The 14,274-nt window shown below is 33.7% G+C and overlaps 1 protein-coding gene across 14 annotated transcripts in view; it reads left to right on the top strand.

Annotated features, from left to right (window-relative positions):
* The window catches only part of Rbp6 (RNA-binding protein 6), a 602,105-nt gene that overhangs the window by 565,848 nt on the left and 21,983 nt on the right, over positions 1–14,274 (top strand). The window contains exon 12 of one of the 14 annotated variants that reach the window (XM_072896325.1): positions 12,470–12,541. The exons of the other annotated variants lie outside the window; for them this stretch is intronic. Coding sequence (XP_072752426.1) covers positions 12,470–12,541 — 72 coding nt within the window. The remainder of the gene's footprint in view (positions 1–12,469; positions 12,542–14,274) is intronic. 14 annotated transcript variants of the gene reach the window in all.

Genomic DNA, 14,274 nt, shown 5'->3' with positions numbered 1-14,274 from the left:
GTCGGTTAGATTTTCTCGGTTCGGTCGCGAGACGGATGGTAAAAGGCCGAATCTTTTTTAAATCTTGTGACCCGTTTTTTACGAGAAAATAACGAGCTGCAACGTCTCCATATTTTTCCCGGGATAACGCCGCTTGAGTAGACAACGTAACGACGACGGCAACGACAACGACGACGATTTCCTCTTAGAATGCAAACGCGATATAACGAGCTTCTCTTCTCTTCCTTGCTCGAAGGACGGTAGTCCTAGACGCCTCATTGAACATCGGTCGGTTTTTCAGAAGAACTCGAAAGGACACTTCTCTTTTTCTTTTTGTCGGCTTACCCCTCGTCTGCGTGCACGGACTTTGCGAGAATATCGAGCTCTCCTCCTTCTCCTCATCGCTCTTTCTCAACGCGTAACGAATCTATCATACGAGGATCAATTTTCTTGTACAAGAACCGATTTCAGTTCATACGACCCTGTCCGGTTGGATTATACGAATAGTAGAATATCGGAGAGAGAAAAGAGAACAATCTCGTAAAGGATAAAACTGGCGTGTGCGCTGTTAACGAGAATATTTGTTATCCATTTATTGTCCGATTGACGTCAATATGTTATCAATGCGATTGTTCTTTCAGATTTTTGTTTTTTTTTTTTTATTTTTGCTCTTCCTTTCAACACACCGGATTGTGCGAACAACGCGCGCCATTTGTAGAGTGGGTTACGGTCGATAAACGAGAATGAATAGGGACTTAAAACTCATTATTGTCAATTAAAACCATCTCAATTTTTGCTTCAATATGCGTTTTTACAGATACAATAAAACATTATCTATTGGTCTTATCTGTTTTAGGTAAATAATTTTATGTGTTAATGACATTTTTCAATGATAACGTTTAAAGATAATAATCGTCTTAAATGCTATATGTTAAGCAATTATACATTGCCGTCCATAGTTAATCAACATTATCTTTTAATCACAAAAAAAAAAAAAAAAAAAAAAAAAAAAAACAGAATAGTGTTTTTACAAAATAAATACAATGGATTTCTGAAAAAAAGAGAATAATAATATCAAAACTAATACCGTCAGACACAAGTACTCATATTTTATTTAAAGTACTTACAGCGTATTCCTCATATTATGTTGTTCTCCGCATTAAAGTATGTGTTTCATAATAGTACATACTTCAATCTTCACGCAGATCCTTCTCGATCAAAGGTTGAAAGCTAAGTGAATAAAACTTGAAGCCTTCTTGCGTAAATATAGCACGTAGTATGTTTACATATGTGTGTAATACGACTCTCGCTCCAGTTCGGTAACTACGCGCCGATGAGTCATTGTAAACAAATAGTGTTAGCGCCAAGTCATTGAAGTGGGGATTGTGCTACATACTGGAAGGTTTAAAGTTTTATTTAGTTAGCTATTAATCTTTGACGAAGGAAGATTTGTGAGTGAAAATTGAAACTAATACCGCGACGAAGAACAGCGGAGAGAGAAGCATAAAAGTATAATAGAAGTATCTATACTGTAAGTACTTTATAGAATAGTTATTTAAGAACTTTTCTAAGAAAATATCTAAGAATTTATATGTTTTTATTTCTATATTTCTAGAATGTAATGTTCAATATTAAATTGCACGAGATTTCGATTTCAATGAACACAAGCATTACGAACAGTAATTTATAGAACTATTGTATTAACTCAGTTTCACTGCAACTCTGTAGCTTATATTTTCAACGCGCTTCAATTCACATCGCGTCGCGTTATATATTATTTATTACCCCTAGTATCGTAACGCGCACTTCAGATAGCAATATCGAGTATAGCGGGACAATCGATGGCGCTCCTCCGAAAACATTCCTCTAAACGCGAAATATTTCTATTCGTACTCGATTCGATTAGAGAGACCGAGAGGGAGAGAACGAGAAAGAGAGAAAAGAGAGACGGGAGTTTTACACGCTCGCGATTCGCGTACATACACGCGAATCGAAACTCAGTCCTTTCAGAGCCCGGGGGTGGCCGGGCAGCTGCGGCGAAGCGGAAGGGTTGCGTGGGTAGAAGGGGGTGGTAGCAGAGGCGCACCGTCGTATTTCACAGTCATTACCGTAACGTGTTACCGTGCGCGCTCGTTGCGCCACGCAATAAATCGTCGGTTACCGTTACCATACCGGTGGATGGAAAGGGAGGGAAGGGCAAGGGAGATGAACACGAGGGGGTTATTGTGGTGCCTCAACCTGCCGCCGTGCATTTCCACTAACCTGCCGCTCGCAACAATCGCGACCTCCTTCCGATTCTTTACGCTTGAATCTTTTCTTGCTGTTTTCATTTTTGAAACCCGAACTAGTTTCGTTTTTAAATTCCGAATAATTATACAGTGAGTGTTAGAATACCTTCTTTATTACAGATGATAATCGTTTTTTTTTTTTCTTTTACTTGTACTAAAGCACTTATACTATGCCTTTCAATAATTGTGCTATTTAATTTGAAAATTACTTAAATTAATAAATTTCCTTTTAATTGTTTTAATATAACAAGACATCTATAAGATAATTATCTGTCTTTTTAAAATGTAAAGGTTAATAATGAAATATACTTGCGCGCACACTGGGTTTGGATTAAAATATTTTCTTCTCAGATTAAAGAGGAAATATTATTTTACAATTTTATCCATTTACTCTTTTAAAATCCTTTAGACATATGGAGTCTTTAAAAATACAGACGTTTATTATATATTTAAAAAGAATATGAAATGTGAATGTGACACCGTTATATTAGTATTTTATTTTATTTAGAATTACCAGATCTGCGTTCATTGGTAACCATTTTATTTATTTTTTCTTGAATCGTTAACACTATATGTCTAACAATAAGAACATCGCAACGTGGCGTATTGCGTGATTGCTTTAATACTCACATAAATATTAATTCCACGACAACCTCGATTCGCGTTATTTTAGAGAGCGCGTCATTACATTTCATCGCGTAACCGTGACGGATTTCTCTTTTTTTTTCTCTCCCCTTTTATTTCCGTTTTTGCGCTTCTGGCCTTTGTTTCGTTCCATCGACGAGCAATGCACATAACTCTCGTACTCTTTCCGCTTTTTCTCTTCCGTCGTTTCGGTCTTTGTTCAACGTGAACAGTCGACTCCGCTTCCATTGGCGAATTCAAGCCGCGAGTAGATACCGCCGGAAATAAAACCTGGCGAACGGGAGAGAGTGAGAAGGGAGGGAATGATTTGAATTTCAATTATTCTTGCCAGCGATACTGCAGTTTCTTCGCGGATGCGCGCGAATTGATTTGGTTTGTCTTACTAAATCTTAACGAGAACGACGAAAGAGTCGCAGATCCGATGCAACGATTACAGTTTGCAACGTACAGAGACACAGCTGACAGGAAATAGGAGAAGGAGAAAGTAGCTATTGTATTCAACGTGAATCTATGCAGCGTGTGCATTTATTACCCGCAAATACTTCCACATCTACGCATCTACACTTTCACATCTAAAAAAAATTCTCTGATATACATACAATGATGCTGTCATCTACTTTTCTTTCTAATGTTTCCTGTTAACATGTAACGAATATGTCCAACAAATGCTAATTATAAAAGCATTTAACTCGATAAAATGACAAGAGAGAATACTGATTGTGAATATAATAATGATATAAAACATATTATATTTTAATCTTATTGTTATTTATTCCAATACAGAATGCATAAATTTTGAATATTGCAATCAACATGAAGTTTACACAAAAAAAAGGAAAAAAATATATATATATATATATATATATATATATATTGCTACAGTGGTCGGAATGATTCTATGGAAACGTAGGATTAATGCTGAGTCTTCTCGACCGCAGGATATCGGGCGCGAAATGCTCTCTTCTTGTATATTCGCGCGCCGACGAGAGATATATTTTCTATGGATCGTATATCTCTCGCTCTCTGTATTATATATATATATATATATATATATATATATATATATATAAATATACATATATACGTAAAATCGTTGTACATATTGTTCCGCGAGGCAAGGCTAAGGTAATACGTTATAGTTTAAGGAAAACCTCAACTCCGCGCTAAGAATCCCAAATATCCGAAGCTTATATATAACGCGTGCCGTTTCGGGAGATTTACGATATCGCCGTCATGCGAGAGACACATGCAGTATATACGGCGGCACCTGCTCGCGCCCGGGAAACACAAATGCAAACTCGCCCTCGCGCAACGAGTTGCGTACAAACATGTGCGCGCGTGCACCAGAGTATGCACACAACAAAAGCGCTCGAGAAATTTCGCTCCGGAAATGCACTGGGTCACGAAAGTCTACGTACATCCGAGAAAACTTCAAGAAAGTGTCAGAATTGATGTAAGGTCCTGCATTTTTGAAAAGTATCCATGTTTCGCTAGGAACAAATCGAAACTTTTTAGAGAAAAACACATTTAACTTCAGAAATATATGAAACTAAAATAGCAAAATATCGTTAATGGTTTCTCACCAATATGTTATCGATAAACTCTATATATGCACATAATTATTTTACATTTTATGTAAATATATTTTTTTTTTCTCTTGCAAATGTATTTAGGAACGTTTTAATTTTTCTGATTTTATTATTTTTCATAGATGACATATAATTCTGTAGATATAAATAGATGTTTAAAATAACGAACAAAATTGTATTATCCCTATAAGTGCATAATATTATATAATATTTAAGATTTTTTCAAGGTATATTTTTAGAAGATATATTCTAAAAATATAACTGAAATATTATATAATATTATGCGTTTATGGGGATATTATTATCTCACGTTAATTTTGTATATTTTTGGAAATAAGACTTTCTCCACATAAATAATATATGTGGCAATAACTTTATTATTTTTAACATTTCTTAATTCTTCTTTTTTTTATCTTCAAGTTTTTCCTCAAGTAAAACACGTTTCATGTTTAAATTTATTTGTATTCCATATGTGTCGATGCTTTAACATCTTGTAAATACGCGCAATTGTACAGTCATTTATTCACATCGTATAATGTATACACGATATAAATAAAAAACATACAATATAAATAAATATAAATATATACAAAGCGCGGAGATAATATATACAGAACGGGTGATGTAAATTAATGTTGCTCACATTGTTGAAATACGAATTGTCTTGTGAATTATTAATGGAATATCATTTATTTCTACAATGTACAGCGATCATTCGCCGGAGATAAAATATGGAATCGCTACGATTAATATAATACGCGGCGCTATTCGTCGGGCCAATCTTTATTGTTTGTTATTATAGAACCAGTGGATCTCGCAGGATTTGCAAATGCATTTGCAATAGACACTATAACTGGTTTGATAAATATTGCGTAGTTCATTAAGCGATAAACAAAGAGTTTGCATTTTGAAAATTTCCAAAATTTTAAATGCAAAATTCCAATTTCAATGAAAATTTTTTCGCTCCTATCGTTCTAATCGACTCAACGCGCGAATATGACAAATTTATAATTCGAAATATTGAACCAACATTTTTGCGCGCAAATATGTTCTAATTTTTACAACCACTTGAATAAAATTGAACATTATTCTGATAACTATAATACTCGGAATATTTATGTGAAATAAAATGGATAATTTGTCCACTACTATACTCGTTTTTCATATTCAAATAGAAAAAATACTATATAAAATAACATTTGCGTGAACTAACATATTTTTATGTTTATATTTTACAAACATCCTTTAAAAAATCCTCGAAATTAATATTTTATTTTATTTTGTTTATATATGCTATACGTTGAAAGTACTTTGAGAGAGAGAAAGAGAGAGAGAGAGAGAGAGAGAGAGAGAGAGAGAGAGAGAGAGAGAGAACTATCTCATAATAAATAATTCTGATCAAGATCACTTATAATAATTTTGTCGCTTGGAATAACCCTTCGCTGTTAACATAAACCGCACAAATTTTGACTTATATACGTCATGTTAGAGTGAGACATCATCGCAGTTATCATCGAAAGGTTAATCCGAGATTGTATCTGTGTGATATTGTGTGCAACGAATAAATATTTTTATTACCAGTAACCGTCGAAAGCCGATTCTGAATTTTGCCACTGAAATAGCTTGTTCTCACGTGAATCGCTTGACCGGAAATTAAAAAATGTTCACAGACGCATGGCTGGCAAACTCTGTGGTCCTTCGTCAAGCAAAGCGTCGCCTGCCTCTACCCCCATTCCATTAGGTACTGCCAAACACAAGACTTTAAAACGAAAAAAGAACACAAATACACACACACACACACATACACACACACACGCACGCACGCACATACGCATTGCATATCGATATACACAAATACCTTCGACAGAAATATCTCGCGCGAAAAAGTGCTCGCCCTCCTGCAAAAGCATTCACTCTCAAGCAAACAGGAATGAAGGAATGGCAAGGAAAGAAACGGGTAAACGCGTAAATGCCGAGGTAAGGGAAAGAGAGAGAAAAAAATAGGGCATGCGAAAAAATAAAAAAGATATGTAAGTCAAGCGAGAAGATTTAATGGTTCTTCGATAAAAATCGAGTGCTATTCACGTTCTCTCTCTTTCTGTTCCTCCACTTGTCTTCTTCTTCTCGTTCGCGTAGAAGTAGACAGATTCCTTCGTTAATTTGAAAAGCGGCTGAGAATGAAGATAAGCGTTCATTCGAATCTATGTGATGCTCAATGGCAAGGCTACTTGTATCACAAAATTAAAGGAATATTATAAAATTCACTTTCTGTGAAATATATATCAGTGCAAATTTATGTTATGCAGATGGATACATTGTCGAATTAAAACAGATTTCAATAATTACGAATATAAATATGTTGAAATAACGATAGATCAATTAATGCTTTATACATGATTGTTATAATAATTTTATCGATTATAACTATCGCACGTAAATTCGAGCTTTCTATAAATCGTGTCAAAAACGGGATTAACAGTTGTCACAAATATCAGATTGTCGGAATATGTCGTGAGGTAGCCTTGTCATCAACAACTGTCGCCTATGGTGAAAACGTAGATATGATTAGCACAGATGTCATGCCGAGATAATTCTTACCCCTTCGTCACAGTGCGTGTGTTAGGGGGAGGGGATATAGCAGCTATATTAAACTCACACAAAACACGCGATAATTATAAATTGATGGATATAATCCGAGGTAGATGTCTTAATGCGAGGTAGATGTTTTAATGAACCATAATAAGAATGCAAGTCAGATTATGATTATACGTAGAAAATTAACGATTATTAAAGACCACGGTCTCTTTTACCCCGTGCTTCCTTAGAATGCCCCTCCTCCAATCTCCTTCCCTATCCTTCGCCGGTCCACATCATTCTTTTCCATTCACTTTAAACTTAACGCGTTTCTCTCACGTAGATGTTGATCTCACGTAGCGATTCAAGATGTAGCCACGTTCTATGTAATCTTTAAGCTAAACACTTTAATCGAAAACACTTAGCGTAGGACATATATACGTAGATATAACGATATAGACGTTTCCGAGTGCTTCGATTACGGCGCCTTGTCGAAGCGACGCCTCAAAATTATACGTCAATATTTGATAATAACCACAAAATTCACCGCCAATGATTATAATCGAATTATTGATCAAAAGATGTAACGTACGTTTCGTAACGTAATTGTCAAAATTGCAATAAATGTATGAAGCTAAATTGCACGTACAAATCATATTATCAATAGTATCAAACATAAATGAAATGAGATATTTCATTCTAGTCTAAAACAGTTCTCTCCAAATAATATTTCTGCAGCATTTTAATATGCAGAGTTTCGTGCCACTAGCGAATACATTTTTTATCACAGATTCGTTAACAAACTCTGCAGACGATTTTTCTTCTGCTAAAATATAACGACGTGCGGGTAAAGGAAAGAGACAAGGACATTTATCATGAATTTTTCTATGTTCCAAGATTAAATATCTTGGCAGCAGGAAATTAAATTTTTACTAAGAGATAACTTATCAGAACATAAATTTCTATTAAGGTAATGATAGAGAAGAGGAATCAGTTGAAATAAACTGAAAAAGGAGTGAAAAATAAAGGATTTCTGCACGTTTTAACACCGTAGTATTCAACGTATGTATATTTGTCGATTACAAAGTTATTATCGGAGAATTAAAATGTATTAAAATGCATGGCAAACAAGGTGCCGTCGTCGCGGCGCGTGACTATTTCTTAACCAGAAAAAAAAATTAACATATTGCTAAATGTAGAATAAGGCATAAGTCGAGTTAGGCGAAAGTGAAACGTAAGAAAAAGAGTACCGACCCTCGTAGGAGAGATTAGCATCGAAATAAGCCGCACAAGGACCGTTGGCCATTTTGTGCTTCTTGTTATTATTATACCGTTAAAATCATTCCAGGCCTTTCCGAAGTTCCACACTTCCGTCCCTCGATAAAGCGTCAGGAAACCGCGGAAGCAAGGACGATGCGACACGAAATGCAATTAAATAGATTTAATATACATACATTTAATACAACGGCAACAGTCATATAATCGGGGATTTTTAAATCCCTGCAGATTAATTATGTTCTCTCATTACGCCTTGAATTTTTCAAACATTTTTATTTAATTAAAATAACATTCTAAACTGCGCGCGCTTGCATACCGAAGATAAGAGAGATTAATTTTAAGGATATTAAAGATATCTCTAAAAAGAAGAGGAGTAGATTATAATGCACGCGAAAATCGCAGCGACGCAGTGCTTTCATGTTTCTGCAGATTGCACGCACACATTCACCTTCGTAATGAAGATTAAGATTAATTAATTATAGCGCGGATTTATTAACGGTAAATAGAGGAGACGCGAGTGCGGTAATGTCGTCGCGCTAATTCCTTCGCCTTGCTTTCTCGGTTTTACCCTTCCCACCCCTTGCTGGCCCGCATCCCTCTGGCATTATTCCACCCGTACCGCAACGTATTATACGTTCGAGAGCTGTGATCGAGTTTGGATTCCGTTGTGTGTTCTCGAGTTTGTCGTTTAATGAAGATCCTACGAACCATCCGTGTGGATCGCAGGGCGAGAAAATGAAAAAAAAAAAAAAAAAAACAAAAGACGTATGTACGAAATATATGTTACGATAAGTCTCGCGCGCATAGAAGAGAGACAGAAAGGCGACGAGCGAATTGTCCGTCCTCGTCCCCCTAAGACGTTATGGAGATTCACGAAGAGGGCAGCCAGATTTACGCTCATTCTCGCGAATTGTCTCGCTGAAACTATAGCCAATCGCCGGCAACATAAATTGTTAAAGGTTTGCATTCACGTTCTAGTTTAGACCTTTAGACGTAAATGTAGCTGCCTAACTTGCAGTTATTCTTGACTCACATATAAAAATTGCATTTGATATTATTATGAACTGGAAAATTAAGTAGCCATTTAATGTTAAATATACCGGATATATCTCTGGAGAAGATTATAAAATTGGCATTCAATGTTATTTCGAGAATTCAAAATTAAAAGTACTCGTGCAATTTGAGATTTGTTTAAAATCTAGGTAATATACTCGGTTATCTACTAAATGTCAGGCAGTTACATTTAGCGCTAAATATGCGATACGAATGCAAGCTTGAGAGTTTGCGAGCGGGATAATTGACAATGAGTGACAGGAGTAAGCCAAATCCAAGAGGAGACACTTATGGTCCTGAGCTTATACATTTGTTAATGACAGGATGCTTAAATAATATTATTGATACTTTTATGCGCGGCTATAGTTCGCTCGCGTTAACGTCATCGTCCTATCTGGAAACAAAATCTCGCGATGTAAGTATATTCTTCTGTTTATTGAGAATTTGCAAATTTCACTTGAACCGCTAATACCGTGATATATTCTCGCGTATATAAATATATATAAAGATAAAAAGAAAGATCAAAATTTTTGTTAGATTTTCCCAGAACGGCGCGGTTAACGTTATCGAGCTATGGTCCGATTGTTGCTATTCGTAAGATTGTTGTTAAATCACTATGATCGCGCGTGGATAAAATTAATACTTTGGCCCGATCCCGAGAATGACTCTCACAATGCCATTTACACTCACAGAGATGATCTGATGATGCTGAACCGTATCCCACGCAAGATTACTTGAAGAACATCGCTATGAATAAAATAAAATGCAATTAAATGAAATTAAAATGCAATTGGACAACGTTCAAAAATATAAGAAAATATACCGTCCAAGATAATACAACGTTTGTGAGAGCAATATATGGCGCAGTTTTGAAGCCGATTGACTCGCGGGTTATGCTTGGGATTGAATTAAAACGTCAATTAGGGATTAGGAACAAAAATGGGAGAAATTTAATATTGATTTTGGAGTAAATAGGGACTTCTCTGATATGTTTATTAATTCCTAAGTATCATGATGAAAAATTGTGACATTTGTACGCGCGCGATTAATATTTAATATGTATTATAATAAATTCTGCCACGTACTTTTTTTATTAAATTATTGAGTAAAAAGAAATTTTTTTATATTATTTTCTTCAATTTAAAAGAAAAATTACATTAAAGAATCCACAACAATTTTAGATGCAGCAAAATATAAAGAGGGAATAATTTGAATAAAACGAAACAGGTAAATTGTTTAAAGTCGCGTACAGTCCCATCATGGTACTTATAAATTGATGATGCCTGGCATTTAATGACTATCACTTCGTATATTCTTAATATCGCACATTTAGGATATTTATATTTCTTAAATTCAAACAGATATATTTTTTTAAGTTAAAATTATCGTATAAATGAAATTTTTACGACTTGCTGAGAGAATCTCTTCAAGTTTTCTTGCACGCGAAATCGTCTTATTCGACAATCGCTACTCTTTCTTAATGCGTAAGATTTCGTACGGTATAGAATCACGCTTCCGACGTTGCTCCTTTCCTCGGCTTGCGCTGTTATACGCGCCTTAAGAATAACACACTTGTGAAAGTAATTAATTTATCAGGCGATCGATGAGGGCTCGGACGATTTATTAAGCTATCAACGATAAGACAGCGTAAAAACATGATGAAGAGAGAACTTCCAACCACGAAAGTTTTGTAAATGTCTCATGGGTACTTACAAGTAACGTAACACTTAATGCCCGTCAGAGATCGCTCTGGAACTGAATGACGGAGTGAGTTAACTCACGCACGCGCGTATACGTATTAACGCCGCCATATAACGATTCTCTAAAGCTCTATTATTATAATGATTAAGGATTATAAATAATAAATGTCTGTAACAAATAAAAAGTACCACGCAATGAACGAAAAAGTAGATAAACTTTCTCGATACTGTGTGCTGGAAGAAGGGCTCGAGAAAATATTCTGTTTACCTTTCTTGCAGCACGATATAGTGATGTAACATGTTTGAGTTTCTGCTATGAGCTAGGTGTCACCTCACACGATCAGTACAATTTGATGTGCCATTTTATAATGAACGATTAAAAATTAATTATTTGTGAAAACTTCTAAAAATTAATTATTTGTATACTATACATTGAAATTACGCTTACGTACATTACTATACATTACATTCATGTTTGAAATATACCAACACAAACATATATACTCTTGACAATTTAAAATTAAAAGCTCAAATTATATATATATACATATATACATTTATATAATTTAAACTTTTAATTTATATATATATATATATATATATATATATATATATATATATGTAATGATATACATAAAGAGCAGAGCTCTTGTAATTATACAGACTTGATTTATTTATGAAAACCGCGTGTCTTAACTAATAGGGAATTACAGAAATTGCAAGTTTATTAACGCGTAGATAAAATATAAAGTAGTAGTAAACGACTCTTTATCTAGAAATATCATATACTATATGAAATGCACGGTGCTGAATTAAGTGCGTTGTTAACCAATCATATTATTTTTGCAAAAGTTGTTCCTTCATGTTATTTACTAGGCATTACTGCAACAACAATTATATCTTTATGTAGTAGTAATAACTTTACTATATTATCGCAGTGCGAATAAATTTTTTCTTTAAATGTAGAATATATAAAAATTTTTTTTCAGTATATATTTATTAATATAAATTTTCTAATTTCTATGTAATTTCTATAGATTTATTAGATTATATTTGTAATTAATTCTGAAATTTTTAAATATATATTTTTTTTAAATAACATAAAAACTATATATGCAGAAATGAGTAATTATTACATTTTACGTATTTATCATAAAAAGTAAAAGAAATACTATAATAAATATAAATAAAACAAAAAAGCAATTTATTTATGAATTTATTTACATTTAGCTTTTACAACATGAGATTTAATCCAGCACCAAGTCATCTAAATCGGTAGATAAAATTATCACGTATATTTAATTAACGCGTTCGACAGGAATTTCTATATCATGTAAGATCGGTGATGTCTGTTGTTGGGTAGGAGCGGTCGTGTACCGCGCAGTGGGGCCAAGGGTAGGCCGAGTGTCCGTGAGCCCCAGCGGGGGTTGCACCGGTAAGCTTCAACCCCAAAGTGCCAGGTTGTTCCACCAAGTTCTCGTGTTCTCGCTCGTGTTAACGGTAACCGTAATCCGTAGTACGTAGTACATACCCAGATTCCATACCCACATTCACACATTACTCAAATATTATACATACTCAGTTTACAACAAACACCAGTTAAAGTTATTATATGTAAATCAAAAATTATTTTTCTAAATTATGTAAAAATCAATGATGAATCTGAGAATTTAAAGTCGTATTGTATTTTATTGATTTTAATTTTTCATACTTTAAAAATAGTTATTTATGAGAAAAAATTGATATCTTTTAATTGAAAAACATTTGATATTTTAAATTGGCATTAAAATTATTATAAAAAAACATTTTTTTAAATATACCTCTAATATTTTAATCATTGTTTTCTTAATCAATTTAATTGCTACAGCATTTTAATTTTTGATTAAAATATTAAAACAGGAATTTCATAAATTTTTTCTTATTATAATTATTATGAATTAATTATTTGTCAATTATTCGACAAATGTCATAATGTAATAATTTTATTGGAAGAATGAAAGTTATTATATTATGAGATTCTTTTAATGTGTGCATAATAATTAAAATCAATTATTTATATTAAATATTTTTTTATACACTAGTCTCTCATTTTTTTACACATTTTACATTATTTAATTTTAATTGAAATATGAGACATCTGTCACTCTGTTACTATCTAGTTACTTTAGGTATCCATTAGTTCAAGTATTGTCATCGATAGTATTTATTATTGGATTGGTTGAACTTTTCGTATACAGATATATACACACTTGTATATTTTATACGTACATATATATATATATATATATATTCTTATGGAATGCTTAGGAAACAGAGAATCGTATGTTAGTTGTGCATCCATTGTTCATTGTACCGCCTACGCGATCTGTATTCGTCTCGTTCGCCTTTTCTATGACGTGCGATTTTAAAAATCGATCAATTCACGTAAGAAAAATGCACTTGCTCGTATCTGCGACGGAAAAAAAATGTGCACTATTAAAATATTCACGTAAAATCAGTCACTTGTTTATTACAGTTTCGTGCAATTTATACGTAAAAATTGACTATTTTAATAGTTTTTCTCCAGTTTTATTAAAAATTAAGAAACTTTGTGTTAATCTTATAAATAATTAATAAATTTATGGCGATTGACAACTTCTTAATTTTAGAATTCCTAGACCTGTTCTGTCATTAAAATAAATTTACGTATAGGGTGAACATAGATTGCGCAAAATGATATATGTACGTATCATTTTTTACGTTAACATACTTTTTACTGAATTGTGGGAATCAGATAATCGGTACTTTCAACGAACAAGCGATTAAAATGATTTAATATGATCGTCCGACTGTAAAGTCTCATCGCTATAAAAATAACCGCGTTATTTTACTGTAATGGCTTGGAATATTTGATTACATTGCAATTTAATTACGAGAATAATTAACTTCTTAGTCGGATAATGCGATTGGCGAAGAGAATAGGTATCGAAGAAGCGATATAAGTCGCAGCCTTGTACGATTTCGCTGCAGCAGTAGAAGTTTGTATTACTTTCTTAGCTCTATCTCGAGTTGATTTGTTCTCTGCACATTTGTTACACCGTATCTACGTTTTCTAATCTGCTTTAAAGTCGTTTCTAATTGCTATTTAACACGCTACAAAGTTGATCTTTATACCCTAATTCGGTTCTT

This window comes from Anoplolepis gracilipes, chromosome 7, assembly GCF_047496725.1.
Source record: "Anoplolepis gracilipes chromosome 7, ASM4749672v1, whole genome shotgun sequence".
NCBI classification, from domain to species: Eukaryota; Metazoa; Arthropoda; class Insecta; order Hymenoptera; family Formicidae; genus Anoplolepis; species Anoplolepis gracilipes.
The sequence above is the reverse complement of the archived record's forward strand: the minus strand, read 5'-3'. Positions and strand labels throughout refer to the sequence as shown.